Source organism: Acipenser ruthenus, chromosome 7 (assembly GCF_902713425.1).
Source record: "Acipenser ruthenus chromosome 7, fAciRut3.2 maternal haplotype, whole genome shotgun sequence".
Lineage (NCBI taxonomy): Eukaryota > Metazoa > Chordata > Actinopteri > Acipenseriformes > Acipenseridae > Acipenser > Acipenser ruthenus.
The window spans coordinates 26,341,078-26,354,659 of record NC_081195.1 but is presented as its reverse complement, the minus strand read 5'-3'; the positions used below and the strand labels follow the sequence as shown (position 1 = coordinate 26,354,659).

The window sequence follows — 13,582 nt, the reverse complement described above, 5'->3', positions numbered from 1 at the left end:
CGAAAGTGGGCTCCATGGAAGAAGACCCAGGAGGACTCCACTTTTGAAAGAAAAACATAAAAAAGCCAGACTGGAATTTGCTAAAATGCATATTGACAAGCCACAATCCTTCTGGGAGAATGTCCTTTGGACAGATGAGTCAAAACTGGAGCTTTTTGGCAAGTCACATCAGCTCTATGTTCACAGACGAAAAAATGAAGCTTTCAAAGAAAAGAACACCATACCTACAGTGAAACATGGAGGAGGCTCGGTTATGTTTTGGGGCTGCTTTGCTGCGCCTGGCACAGGGTGCCTTGAATCTGTGCAGGGCACAATGAAATCTCAAGACTATCAAGGCATTCTGGAGCGAAACGTACTGCCCAGTGTCAGAAAGCTCTGTCTGTCGCAGGTCATGGGTCCTCCAACAGGATAATGACCCAAAACACACAGCTAAAAGCACCCAAGAATGGATAAGAACAAAACATTGGACTATTCTGAAGTGGTCTTCTATGAGTCCTGATCTGAATCCTATCGAACATCTATGGAAAGAGCTGAAACTTGCAGTCTGGAGAAGGCGCCCATCAAACCTGAGACAGCTGGAGCAGTTTGCTCAGGAAGAGTGGGCCAAACTACCTGTTAACAGGTGCAGAAGTCTCATTGAGAGCTACAGAAAACGTTTGATTGCAGTGATTGCCTCTAAAGGTTGTGCAACAAAATATTAGGTTAGCGGTCCCATCATTTTTGTCCATGCCATTTTCATTTGTTTTATTATTTACAATATTATGTTGAATAAAAAATCAAAAGCAAAGTCTGATTTCTATTAAATATGGAATAAACAATGGTGGATGCCAGTTACTTTTGTCAGTTTCAAGTTATTTCAGAGAAAATTGTGCATTCTTCGTTTTTTGTGGAGGGGTACCAACAAATTTGAGCACGTCTGTGTGTGTGTGTGTGTATATATATATATATATATATATATATATATATATATATATATATATATATATATATATATATATATATATATATATATATATATCACACATATCACACATATCATACATGCGTTCACAGTATTTCATGAACTGTGGGGGGAAAATAACCCACCGCACATCTTTCTCTGGTATTGCATAGAGTCCTGGATGTGAATTTGCAAACGTTTGAATCCATTCGAATGGTATTTGGCCCCTCCCTGTGAGAATCAGGTGTGAATTTCACCCAGTATTATGAGAATGTGTACAAGCCTGCTACAAAGTCACAACACCAAGCTGTGAAGGGAGCAGTACATGCAAGTTAAAGAATTGATACACCTACGCACAGCCAAATGATGAAGTGCTGAGAGAGCTAGAATCCAACCGCTTTGCTTCCTACCTGGTATGGTTAATGAAACAGAGTTATCTGAACCAAGGCATTCTTCCTGTTTAGATTCACTTTGTATCCTGTTCCAGACATCACTTCCTGGTGACGATTTGAAACTCAAATGAGGCACCCTGTCTCAATAAAAAAATCTAACCTTTACCTACATCTGGTACACCAGAGTGCGACCCTTAACATGCCCCCCTAGCTTCCAAGTACCACCACATTTGTTCTAGGTGTCATTTCTAATATCTACTGTACTATTGGTGGAGTGTTGTAAGAGATCAGTGGTTATGAACTTTAACCCTTTGCGTTCCTATGTCGGACCTGGTCCGACATCATCAAAAAGACGCAAAAAATAGGTCTCTAGTCGTTTTTTCTCCGGAAAAAGCCGAGAAAACCATTCAATGGCCGAGTGAGACCGATAGGAGCCAAGAGAAGCCGGGAAAAAAAAAAAAAAAAAAAAGGGGGTGTATCTCATGAATACTGATAGACCCGACACCACACAGATAACACCGACATACACAAACAAGATAGCTGCTTCCGGATCCAGCGCTCAGAGAATATCACAGACATTTGCAGAGCTTTTTGAGATGTTATATTAATAAAATAACTACTTGGATCAAGTTATTGAGGAGTTTGGTGATAAAAAAAGTGATCAAGAGATGATTTATCAGTATGTACTATTATTACGAGTTATTTGAAAAATATAGCAAACGAGGGGCGGGGCGGTGCTGGAGATGCATTTATTAAGTGCGCGTCAGGTCCAATTTATTTTCACATGCGCAGTTAATTTTAGACACGCTGTTGAAAAGTATTTTTTTCTACAGTCAAACGGGTTTAAAAGGTCCTGCATACCAACAAAGCACTCACTAGGCATCTCCAGCCCTGCCCCACCCTTTTGTTCACTATAGCTTTCACATATGCTAAGAAATAATAATAATAATAATAATAATAATAATAATAATAATAATAATAATAGTCATACATACCTATCAATCATCTCCTGATCACTCAGTTCATCACCAAACACCTCAATAATGCGATCCAAGTCATTATTTTATTACTATAACATCTGAAAAAAGCTCTGCAAATGACTGATATTCTCTGAGCGCTGATGCAGTATCAGCCAGCTTGTTTCCTTATGACCGCTATTATCTGATGCCAGGGGCAAGTATGACTAATCATGAGATACGCCCCATTTTTTATTTTTTTTTTTGTTCGGCTTGTCTCGGCTCCTGTCGCTCCCACTCAGCCATTGAATGGTTTTCTCGGCTTTTTCCGGAGAAAAAACGACTAGAAACACGTTTTTTGCGTTTTTTTGATGATGTCGGAAAGGGTCCGACATTGGACCGGATAGGAATAATTGTCCAACATAGGATCGCAAAGTGTTAAGATATAATTTTTCTCAGCTGGTAAAGCTGAGCCGGCACTCACTTTGGCAATGATAACCTCTTTCCTCAGAATCTTCATGGCGTAGTACATCCCAGTGGCTTTCTCTTTCACCAAAATCACCTTCCCAAATGTCCCCTTGCCAAGCAGCTTCAGATAGTCAAAGTCACTCATGGTCTGTGTAAGAAAGGGGGAGAAAATACAGATCAATCAAACCAGAACCTTGGGGTGGAGGGACGACTAACTTCAGAGTCGATTAGAGGCAAAAATAGGCAAAAATCTGTTTGGAAATGTACTGTTTTGTAACACTTCTGTTTGAGCACAACATTTTAATACTGCTTAGAAGTCTTAAAATGTCATTTACACTCTCAACGCCATCCACGAGCACGCAAATTTATATGCTGAAGCTTTGCATCCGCAATTGCACTTCTGTCCATCTGAGACAGCACGCATCGCAATTGCAAGCATGTAATGTGCAATTAGTCTTTTCTAGCCGACTAGTCGATTGTTGGATGCCACCCCTAGCAGACCCTGACCATGAGCTAACTGAATATCAGTACTGGCCATAAGTGACCTGCAGCAATGCAGTAAAGCAATATAATTAATATAGGCCAGGTATTAACAGTCACATTCTATCCAACAACCTTGCAAGCAAGCTCAAATTAATTACTGAATTGTGTTTGTTGTAGTTAGCAGGATAGATTTCTTAAACTCATCATTACAACCAGTTACTCTTGGCAATTCAACATACTACAATACATCTGGCCGGCCCATTGAGAAATGAATTAGGCAATATTGTTTTAAAGCCGATCCGTGTTGCAAAATGCTATTTCGTAAGAGTTATTCCATTCTATTGGTTTTCCTGCTTTGTTTAGAAGGAAAACAATTGCCCAGCTTTTAGTTCAACATTTTTTTTTTTATGAATGCTGCAGCAAAAACAAATTCTGTGGAAGGGTATTTGCATATTGCCGTTCCTTGTTTTATTAAATATGCAAAACACCTCCCTTTTCTCTATTTCGAACTGCTACCTAAACCACTGTTGACAGTTTGAGTACTTCCTCTATTCCCTATTCACTCTTCACAAGGAATTGACATGGATCTGCTTTTGAATGAATCACTCTAGTATAAATCGGAGGAAGTAAGCTATTTCTACTGGTGATACTACCTTACACTAGCAGAGGCTCCAGTGCATAGTGCTTTAGAAAGAGTTTGCAGTTGTTATTTATGGTTAGATACAGTCCTGTTCAGAACTACTCTCAATTGGGGAAGAAACCAGATGAACAAAAACATCACCGGTAGCATATCAGATCAAACGGCTTGCAAACTCATTTGCATTAGGAGGATCATCTCAGGAAACTAAACAATGTACCGCCTCACGCCATGAGGGTGTGGTGTCTATTGAGAAGCGAAAAAACGTGTGCAAGCCACTTGGCCCTTTCACACAGCTGCTGTGGAGACTCATCGTAGCACTATCCCCAAGAGCCATAGAGACAATGCAGTGTATTTGACACCTACTGTACAGAATGGGGTTGCATACAAGTTCAGTTGCACTGCCTGGACACTGACTCAATTTGGCTCCACTGAGTTACAGCAAAGTGGCTGAACCTGATATTCGGTACAGGGCTTCTGGGTTGTGTTTATTTTTCCCTTTTTCCAGTGTTTATTTTATTCTATTTTTTAAATGCAGTGTTTACCCAGGCTTTTACTTTACATCTTGCCTGAAAAGTGAGTTTTGATGTGTTGAGAATAGAGCTCAAAGCACAGATGAGAATCACGCAGGACCTGTATTGAAAAAACATGCAGTAAATTGCACCATGAACATACCAACATAAAGTAGTAGCCTCCAGGTTTTCTTTCAGCGTTTATAGGATAAACATTTCTTTTTTTTCTTCGGAAAAACACTAATTATATTGAACCATCAAATAAAAGGCAGTAAAATAAGTAGCAGGCTTTAAAATGACGTTACTCCTCTCTGAAAATGAGCCGATTCAGAATAAGGCACCCGGTGTTGTGAACGGATTGAGAGAAGGGAAGGAGACTTGCCACTTTGGATCTGGTCTTGGAGATTGCCACTTCCATCTCCTCTGCGCCACAGTTCTCGCTGGGAGAGCCGAACTTGATGTCCATGGGCTCCTCGTCCGGCACCCTGTTCTTCAGGCTGTTCGCCACCGTCTGGATCGCACGGATCCACTCCTCCCTGCCAGACAGCAAGCAGGCGATCAGCAACAGGGCAGGAATTACACTCGCACGGACAGGGAATACAGGAGGGCTGTGCAGATCTGATTTTCACATATTCCCTTTAAGATGTATTTTGTCAGCAGGTATTAAATGAAACTGAAAAAGCCCATCAATGAATGTGTTACTTTCACAACGAGAAACTAATTAAAAACATCTTAAAGGGAATTACTCTGAAAATGAGCATCTGCACAGCCCCACAATCAATGCTTCCCCATAAAAACCTCGACCTCAGATCCAAACAGCTTTACATGCAGAATGGATAGCGGATTTAAGAACTGATTCCTCCAACAGGTAGTTTGAATCTGATTAGACTGTGTATATAAATGAGGCAATTCAAGGACATACACAGACCTATACAAGGCATCCCAAGAGGGAACAGAATGGCAGGGAAAAGCAGAAATAAAACAGATACGTGAAACAATGAGCAGTGGTTGTCAAGTGGAAGAACTATATATGGAAGTATGTGGAACAACTGGTACCCTGTTTTAAATGCCTAATTGTGTTCCCTTATGACAGCAACAGCTCCGGAGAACTGAAGGTCAGTGGGGATCCTCTGATCTCACGACCTAGCCAATTGCCTCTTTAAAAGATGATATGTCGGCAAGCTACCGGCCCCTGGAGGAGAAAGGCCAGCCCTGCAGGTGACTGCTTGAACTCCCCCCAAACCTGCACCGCTGACTGTGTGTCTCACCCTGCACAGCAAGTGTCCATGCTTTTACCAGGGGAGATTCCCGGGGCTATGAGGGGCAGCTGCCCAGACCTTACTCCTGGATCAGCACTCCTGTGCTCCAATGACAAGATGGCCTTACCTCTCATCTGGACTGTCCACGTGAAAGGTCCGCTCGATGACCGTCGTCCACTGCAGACACCTGATCATAAAGGTGTTGGGTCTCGGACGCTCTGTCTTCATTAGCTGACATTCTGTCGGCATGGAAACAAGGCAAGAGAAATGAAAACTGTATCAGTGAACGGGGGGGGGGAGGGGAATGCACCAGATCTTTAAGCTCTGGAGGCCTGGCTTTCAAACTTTGAAACCAGCTTTGTTTTTTTAAATTTAATTTTAGACCTAGATTATCCATGGCAAGCCACATTGTCATTTAGAGATATCTAAAATATTTAGAGATATCTATAAATTCATTTAAGATATCTTTAAATCATTTTCAGATATTTTCAAATATTTAAAATATATCTCTAAATCATTTTAAGATATCTAAAACACATTTAGGAGATATCTTTAAATCATTTTAAGATATCTAAATAATTAAGATATCTGAAACTAAATTTAAGATATCTCGAAACTACCTCCTGTTCATTTCGCGATATCTCTAAATGTACAGAAACTCCAATCAAAACAAAGCAATTTAGAGCTCTCCAAATGACAGTTTGGTGTACCATGCTAGCAAAACTTTATTGAAAGACATCTGTAAATCAATTTAAATCTATACAGCTTTCATTTTTAGATCTCAAATTAATTTAAAATAAATCAGCAAATGATTTACAGATATCTCTAAAAATGCAACTTGGTTTGACATAATTATCCACTTTGCCTTATTAAGTTGTGTTTATTATTATATATTTGCTTATTTAGCAGACACCTTTATCCACGTTCGACTTACAGAGACTACGGTGTGTGATCTCTGCATCAGCTGCAGAGTTACTTACAACAACGTCTCACCCAAAAGACGGAGCACAAGGAGGTTAAGTGACTTGCTCAGGGTCACACAATGAGTTAGTGAGGGAGCCGCGATACTTTCTTTACACTGTATATTGTATCAGAATAGAGGTTTGTACCGTGGTTGAAGACTAAAAGCACATCAACATAGCTCTTCATAGCTCACTAGGTGGTTCTTGAATGATGAAGTAGTATGTTTCCCTAACTCATTTCATTTTTGTCTTAACAAAATAGTCCATCATTAAATGAGCATTTGATCTGATCATACAAATAGCTCATCAGGACCCTCACATGTACTGTGGTACATTACATAGCATGACTTACATATTGCAATTTCATGACAACAGTACACCCCGAGATGTGATTACAGTTAAGAGATGCCTTATTACAGCACAGTGGAAAACAGACCCCAATGCTCACTATACCAACATTGGAAAACACATTCTGAATAATGATATCAGCTGTAGGGAATTATATACTGTGTGTGTACCCAAGTCCTAGATTCCATTAAGGAGTTTTTAATTTAGCCCCTTGAGGATTGATACAAGGTTAAAAGCGAATTTTGGTTAGGATAGTACTGTAACCTACAACACAAAGCAAACTCCACCACACAATCCGGTACAACTGAAGCCAACAGAGCAGCATACGAGCTAACTTGTGAGAATGTGACTGACTGGCACTGCTGACACAGAACTGCAGTTTCTTGTGACAGGGTGTCAAATGCCTCTGGACAGCATTAGGCATGAAGTCAGAATAAGTGAGCTCTTACAGCGATCACAGCACGACAGAAACGTCAGTGTGAAGCTCTGCGCTGAGATGAAGCAGTGCCTGGGTTAACCTCATCTACCCACTTCACTTAAATGCATTAAATACGTGTTCTTTGTCTTTTTTCTACAAAGTTGTTCTGTTAACCCATATTCATAGCACATGTAACCTTTTGTGCTCTGCCTGTAACAAGAACAAAGTTAGTATATTGGCATTGTGGGGCAAATGGGAGCCATGACTGTACCGTCTTATCATTGGATCACTGTACTATATAGCCTGACTGGTAATCAAAACATGAGAAATAAACAAATTAAAAATATAAAAAGCATGTCGGAACTATGGATAACTCCCACCAAGGATAAACACCACATCAAAGTCAGCCCATAGGATATAGGCTTATAAATCCCAACCTTAGTGCCAAAACTCATGCAGCTGCTCACTTTTATTATTATTTATTTCTTAGCAGACACCCTTATCCAGGACGACTTACAATTGTTACAAGATATCACATTATTTTTACATACAATTCCCCATTTGGGTTTTTACTGGAGCAATCTAGGTAAAGTACCTTGCTCAAGGGTACAGCAGCAGCGTCCCCCACCTGGGATTGAACCCACGACCCTCCGGTCAAGAGTCCAGAGCCCTAACCACTACTCCACACTGCTGCCCACTTGTGCTAAAGCATGTTTTAAATCACAATGGTTGGTTCTAACAAACAAAACAGGATAACAGATTGAAGAGTTGATGGTGTTTATTCAATTGACTGCAATATGCAGGTGGAGTCATAGTCTTTTTTGTAATATTTACCAGGGGTTAAAAAAATAAAATAAAATTAAAATAGTAAAATAATAATTCCACTTACCGCCTACTGTGAAATTGTTTAAAGGAGGCAAGATATGGTCGGATGTCTCTGGTTTCTCTTTGTAGCCGATAAAGGAGCCATCACTCTTTAGGATGAAATAACGGGGTCTCCATGTTTTAATGTACTCTCCTGCAAGACCAAACACGCCGACTTTAACATAGGAATTTAGGGAATAACAAGCCTGGGGGATAAGGATAAGCAGGGCTAAGCAGGGCTCGCTCATGTCTCCAAGCTATACAGCAGGGCTTGGCCCAGTCAGAACGTACTGGATGGGGATGTGGTCACACACAGTATGTAATAAATCACTCGCCTTTTAGAGTACGTATTTGACCAGGGCTCTTCACCATGAAACCTGTTCATTATTACAGCAGGTTTCACCACTTTCAGCTTATGAGTTTGCCCAGATGAGCCGACGCTGTGATTGAGTGGGGCGGAGATATCCAAAGTCAACAGTAGGAAAGCGTCAGGTATGACCCCCGCTGCATTTGCTGTGATTTTCCTAAGCTTGGCGATCTCCTGACCAATAGCTGACCAAATGTGGCAAAGCTGATGCAACCATCTGCACAATTAACAGGTTTCAAGAGGTTTCAATAAAGAACTTGAGTTGGTGGAAGGCGAGTGGTTTATTACAGTATTTTGTGAGCCCCCCAAAAATAAAAAAGGCACCATTGAAATAACAGAACATGAACCTTCACCTGTTTAATTACTCAGTTGGATGGAAGTTCCATAATAGCCGAGGAACACGTCACAGCAATGTCATTATCACTGTTATACTACAACCAAGTTATTTATTTGTCTGAAATAATCATTGTAGGTCCCTGTGAAGCGTTTCAACAGTAAGTCATGGTTTTAGAACAGTATCTTTATTTGCTGTTCCCTTATTGAGAAATAAGGGAACGGCTGACCTCCATAGAAATCAGTGGGGGAGTACGTTTTTTGCAGAATGTAAATGTCGTTTGTTTGCATGTGACCGAGTGTGACTGTCTTCTGTTGCTGCTGTTCTAGATCTAAAATTCAGTGTGTTCTCACCTTGATTGAATAAGAGAAACTGACAAGCTGTCCACAAAACACATAGTTTAATCACTGTCTCTCGCATTGGTTGTGTTCCTCAGAGGCAGATTGTCCTGCGACTGTACATTGTGTTTGTTGCAGTTCTACCAGGTTTTAAAGAATACCTCCACACACACACACACACACACACACACACACACACACACACACTCTCTCTCAATATGCCACTACTTTCTTCTCAATAAATGACAAAATAGTGCCTGTGCACAAGAAACGGTTTTAAAAGCGGTCACAGCTCAGTAAACAGAATGCTGAGCTATTGATTTGTGTGGTGACACAAGGGGTTTGTGAGGCTGGGAAGGTGACAACAAAACATTTTCTCACGCCGAGATATGTGCTGGGGTTAAGGGTGCAGCAAGTGTGCAGAGGTCAATTTTAGAGCTTGAAAGTTGCACTAGCCCTGCACCTAGTCCTGAGTTCAAAACTCTGTTTAGGCATATTATTGAAATGGCCAGGAGTTTGAACAATCAGGTCCCTGGTAAATCTCCTCTGAATGAACCAGTTCTCATCACAGCATGAATACATTTGCCTTTGTAGGGTTACTAATAGGAGTTGTTGACATAGCTATAAAGGAGCACTTTATTTAACATCAAACTCCAGGAGCTTGTGACCATTTCAATAACAGATTTAATTGAAGGTAGTTCTGACACCTAGGGCTAGGTGCAGGGCTAATGTGAGTTTCAAGCCACGCAGCAACACATTTCTGAAACGTGGATGTATCTAAGATTTCCAATTTACATTTCCCATTCTATCTTCATTCAAATAGTGGCTGTGTGCCCAGTTCATACTCCAAAAAGGATCTTGATCCTCCATTCAAAGGGAAGCAGCTTGGCACGGTGTATCTGTGGGGTTGTGTATGGTCAGTTAAGAGGTACAATACTGTGCACATACTACACAGTGCTGTTGATAGTTATTGTAAATGTTTATAAGTGTTAATGCTGTATGACCAATACAGACTGCTTGCCCACTTGAACAGGACCAGTGCCTAATTCTGGGTGGGGTCACTGTTTGACCTGATCACAGTCCTGACATGGCACAGACTCCACAAGGTGTTGGAAGGTGTCGAGGGATGTAAATCTATTCAGGCTTAAATTTTTCATGGAATCCATGATGACAAATGCATTGTTCAAGCTCATCCCAAGCATGCTCAATTGGATTGCGAGTCAGGGATTGTGGTGGCCTTAAGTCTCTATCAATCTCCTCAAACTAGTCGCACACAATTCTGGCACGGTGGCTACAGTTGAATAACCAGTGAAACTAGTCAGTGTTGGTATAGGGCAGCGGTAGCCTGTTATAGACAAGGGCATGTTCAGGGGTTTTCAATTGATTTCATGCAGTTTACCAACTGTTTCCCTGCACCACTCCAAAACACTACATAAGCCTACATGCATTCAGTACAGTGTAGCCTACAGCTCAGCTTTTACATTTGTAAGTGCAATTTACACACTGGAAATACCGGTCTGTGCATGTGTGAAACTGAGAATAAAATTAGTGTGAATAGTTCATGTGAAGCAAGTTCTGTTTTGTTTCTGTAAGAGTCTGCTTGCTGCACATAATTACTTATTGAAGTTGGAGATTCATTAATTATAGTACTGTTTCTGATTCATCAATCCTTGCTTACTCTGTGTATTATAGAATGCACTTGGGGGAAACATTTCAAATTAAAATGTGCTTCAACGTAAGCTTGTCCTATTACCAGTAGTGTTGTATAAATTGTTAAATAGAAGTATACTCCAATACAATTTGTAAAAAGCAAAATTAAATTTGAAAATGTATTAGGGCTGGGTTTTTCATATTCAAATATTCTTTCAAAATATAAATGAATATTTTTTAAGAATTAGCTAGATAACAAAAGTGTAATTCATACCAGTAAAAATTGGTTTCCTCATTTTGACAGTAATTTATAGATTCTGTTACAATAAGACATTTCAAGCAGCGTTTGTTCAAATATTTGTCCCTGCACTAAGTTTTCTAAACTGCATGAATGTTAGTGTCGCTCCGAGTGTATTTGTAGCGCACATCACTAGAGGTGAGAGACTGGGGGTTTTGTTTAGTGTTGGGGAAATGTGTGGGTTACTGGAAATGGCCTGATCTCTCATACTGCAAAATGCAATCAAATCTCAGACACCAATACGCTATTTACTGCAACTAACATCCATGGTGACATATTCTACTGTAACAGAGTGACCTGTATCGCTAAGAATAATATGGCTAGAAAACATAAAAGTGACGCACTTACAGAAAGTATTAAAACAAAATACCTCTGCAACAAATATTCAAACTCATTTGTAGTTATTTCAATCAAATAGTAAGTTAGATTCATCGAAGACCTAGCTCTAAAAAGAAGTTTTAAAGTTTTAAATAAATGCTCGTTTTGTGAAGTCTTTGTATTCCTAAAAAACACGTTTGTCTTATTTTGTAAGTTTTCTTTTGGTTATACTGTAGTTTATTGTATTATATACCCAAATGCAATTCGAGAGTTCTATAGGAGGTCGGAGTCTATGATAAAAGTTTGTAGAATATTAGTGGAAATTCATAACAGTTAATGTGCTCACCATGTTGAAGTTTACAGACAGACGAACGAACGCAATCATGGCATGAGGGTCCCCATTGTAAACCAGCACCCTAAAAATCATTCTTAAATGCACTTAAAATTAAACTTTAAAATGATGAAAAGTATAAAAAGCAATATTAAAACAATGTTTTAGCTAAGCAGCATTTTAAAAAATTGCAGTGTGTTCATTTTATACCCATTATCCTATTTCTTTGGGACTTGGGTACATTCAATATTTATTTAAACAATGTCGTTTTTGTTCTTTCGATTCAGCTACCTGCAGTAGTAAAGCACATGGCATGGCAGTCCGCACAGGGCATGCCTGTAGTACCACTGACGCTTGCCCTTCACAAGCACGGAAATATACAAGCACCAGCAATAAATAAATAAAACGAACAAATAAACACAATCCCCCGTCCCCTTGGCGTTTCCAGTGCCAGTAATTTTAGCCGGGTTCGGACACTTGAAATTGCAGATGCGGTCAGCGGAAGCAGGCTGATACAGTAAACTGCCCAGCTGTCAAGCAAGCTGGAAGAGCAGGAATGGTACAGAAATAGAGTTGATTCATGGAGCTAATTTAGCACTCTAGACGCCCGCTATATCTGTCTCCATGGGAGAGGAATCTGGGAGCCTGGAGAGAGGGGGGAGTGGGAATGTCCTGTGCCCAGGATACTCGTCTCTGATACCTCTGGGATCTGGAATTCATATATTTCAGTTTACAACGGTTTCGCTACAAAGTGAAGAAAAACTAACAAATAAATAAATGGTTTTGCTTTTTCTTTTACAAAATGACAAAAAAGGGAAAATATCACTTACTGTAAAAAAATAAATAAATAAAATAATATTTGGGGTGCCCAAATATTTTGCCCCATTTTATCCTCAGATATACCATGTCTTTACTAGGACTCACCTGCAACCCACCTAGCACAGAAGAACAACATTGTCTGTTCTCCACCAGATTAGATTCACTTCATTATTCAAACACAATTCAACCTCAGTCAAAAACAATAAAAATATTAGCGGTATGAATTTGTACAGTGGTTTAAAATGAGACCCGAGTGAAAAATGGTAATAACAACTCAATCCACAATGACTGCAAAGCCCATGAAACAGTAAGGAAAGTGTAAAAAGTAAATCAAGATTTGAAGCTACTTTAAAACCCTTCTCAGCTCTTAACAACCAGCTCTCCGCCTCGCTGGCCCCGCACGCTGCACAGGGTGACTAATGTCTGAAGTTGTGGACAGTCACCTCTCTTGTGAAGCCAGCCCTCCCGCACCACGGTCACTTCGTTCATGCTGCGGCCAGAGTGCGCTGTCTGCTCCTCTGTGTGGTCAAGCACGGGTCAGCGCGTCCACAGCGTCACGCAGAGAGGGGAGGAGACCTTCCACAGAATCTCTGGGAAACCTGCGCGACAAGAGGGGCAAACACTGGCGTTACACACACTTGGGGGCGTCCCAGCCTTTCATTTCAACAGAGACTGGACCTACACACATTCAGCTAACTGAATTATAATACACAGCCGAACTGAGAGTCAGGGTGCAGCAGTGCCAACACCATGAAACTGTTCGGAAAAATTTATAAGAGCAGCAACACACCCAGGGTGTTCAAATATGGTGCAATATCTGCAGGCCTGAGCTGATGAACAGCACTTGGATTCGTCAACACCCCCGAGGCGTACGGATATTGGTGCATA

General features: G+C 40.5%; 1 protein-coding gene across 1 annotated transcript in view; it reads right to left on the bottom strand.

Moving 5' to 3' along the window:
* The window catches only part of LOC117415905 (RAC-beta serine/threonine-protein kinase), a 41,802-nt gene that overhangs the window by 10,485 nt on the left and 17,735 nt on the right, over positions 1-13,582 (bottom strand). The window contains exons 2-6 of the mRNA XM_034026821.3: positions 13,138-13,293; positions 8,265-8,393; positions 5,775-5,886; positions 4,771-4,924; positions 2,773-2,904 (exon numbers count right to left, since the gene is read on the bottom strand). Coding sequence (XP_033882712.1) covers positions 2,773-2,904; positions 4,771-4,924; positions 5,775-5,886; positions 8,265-8,393; positions 13,138-13,183 — 573 coding nt within the window. The 5' untranslated portion in view covers positions 13,184-13,293. The remainder of the gene's footprint in view (positions 1-2,772; positions 2,905-4,770; positions 4,925-5,774; positions 5,887-8,264; positions 8,394-13,137; positions 13,294-13,582) is intronic.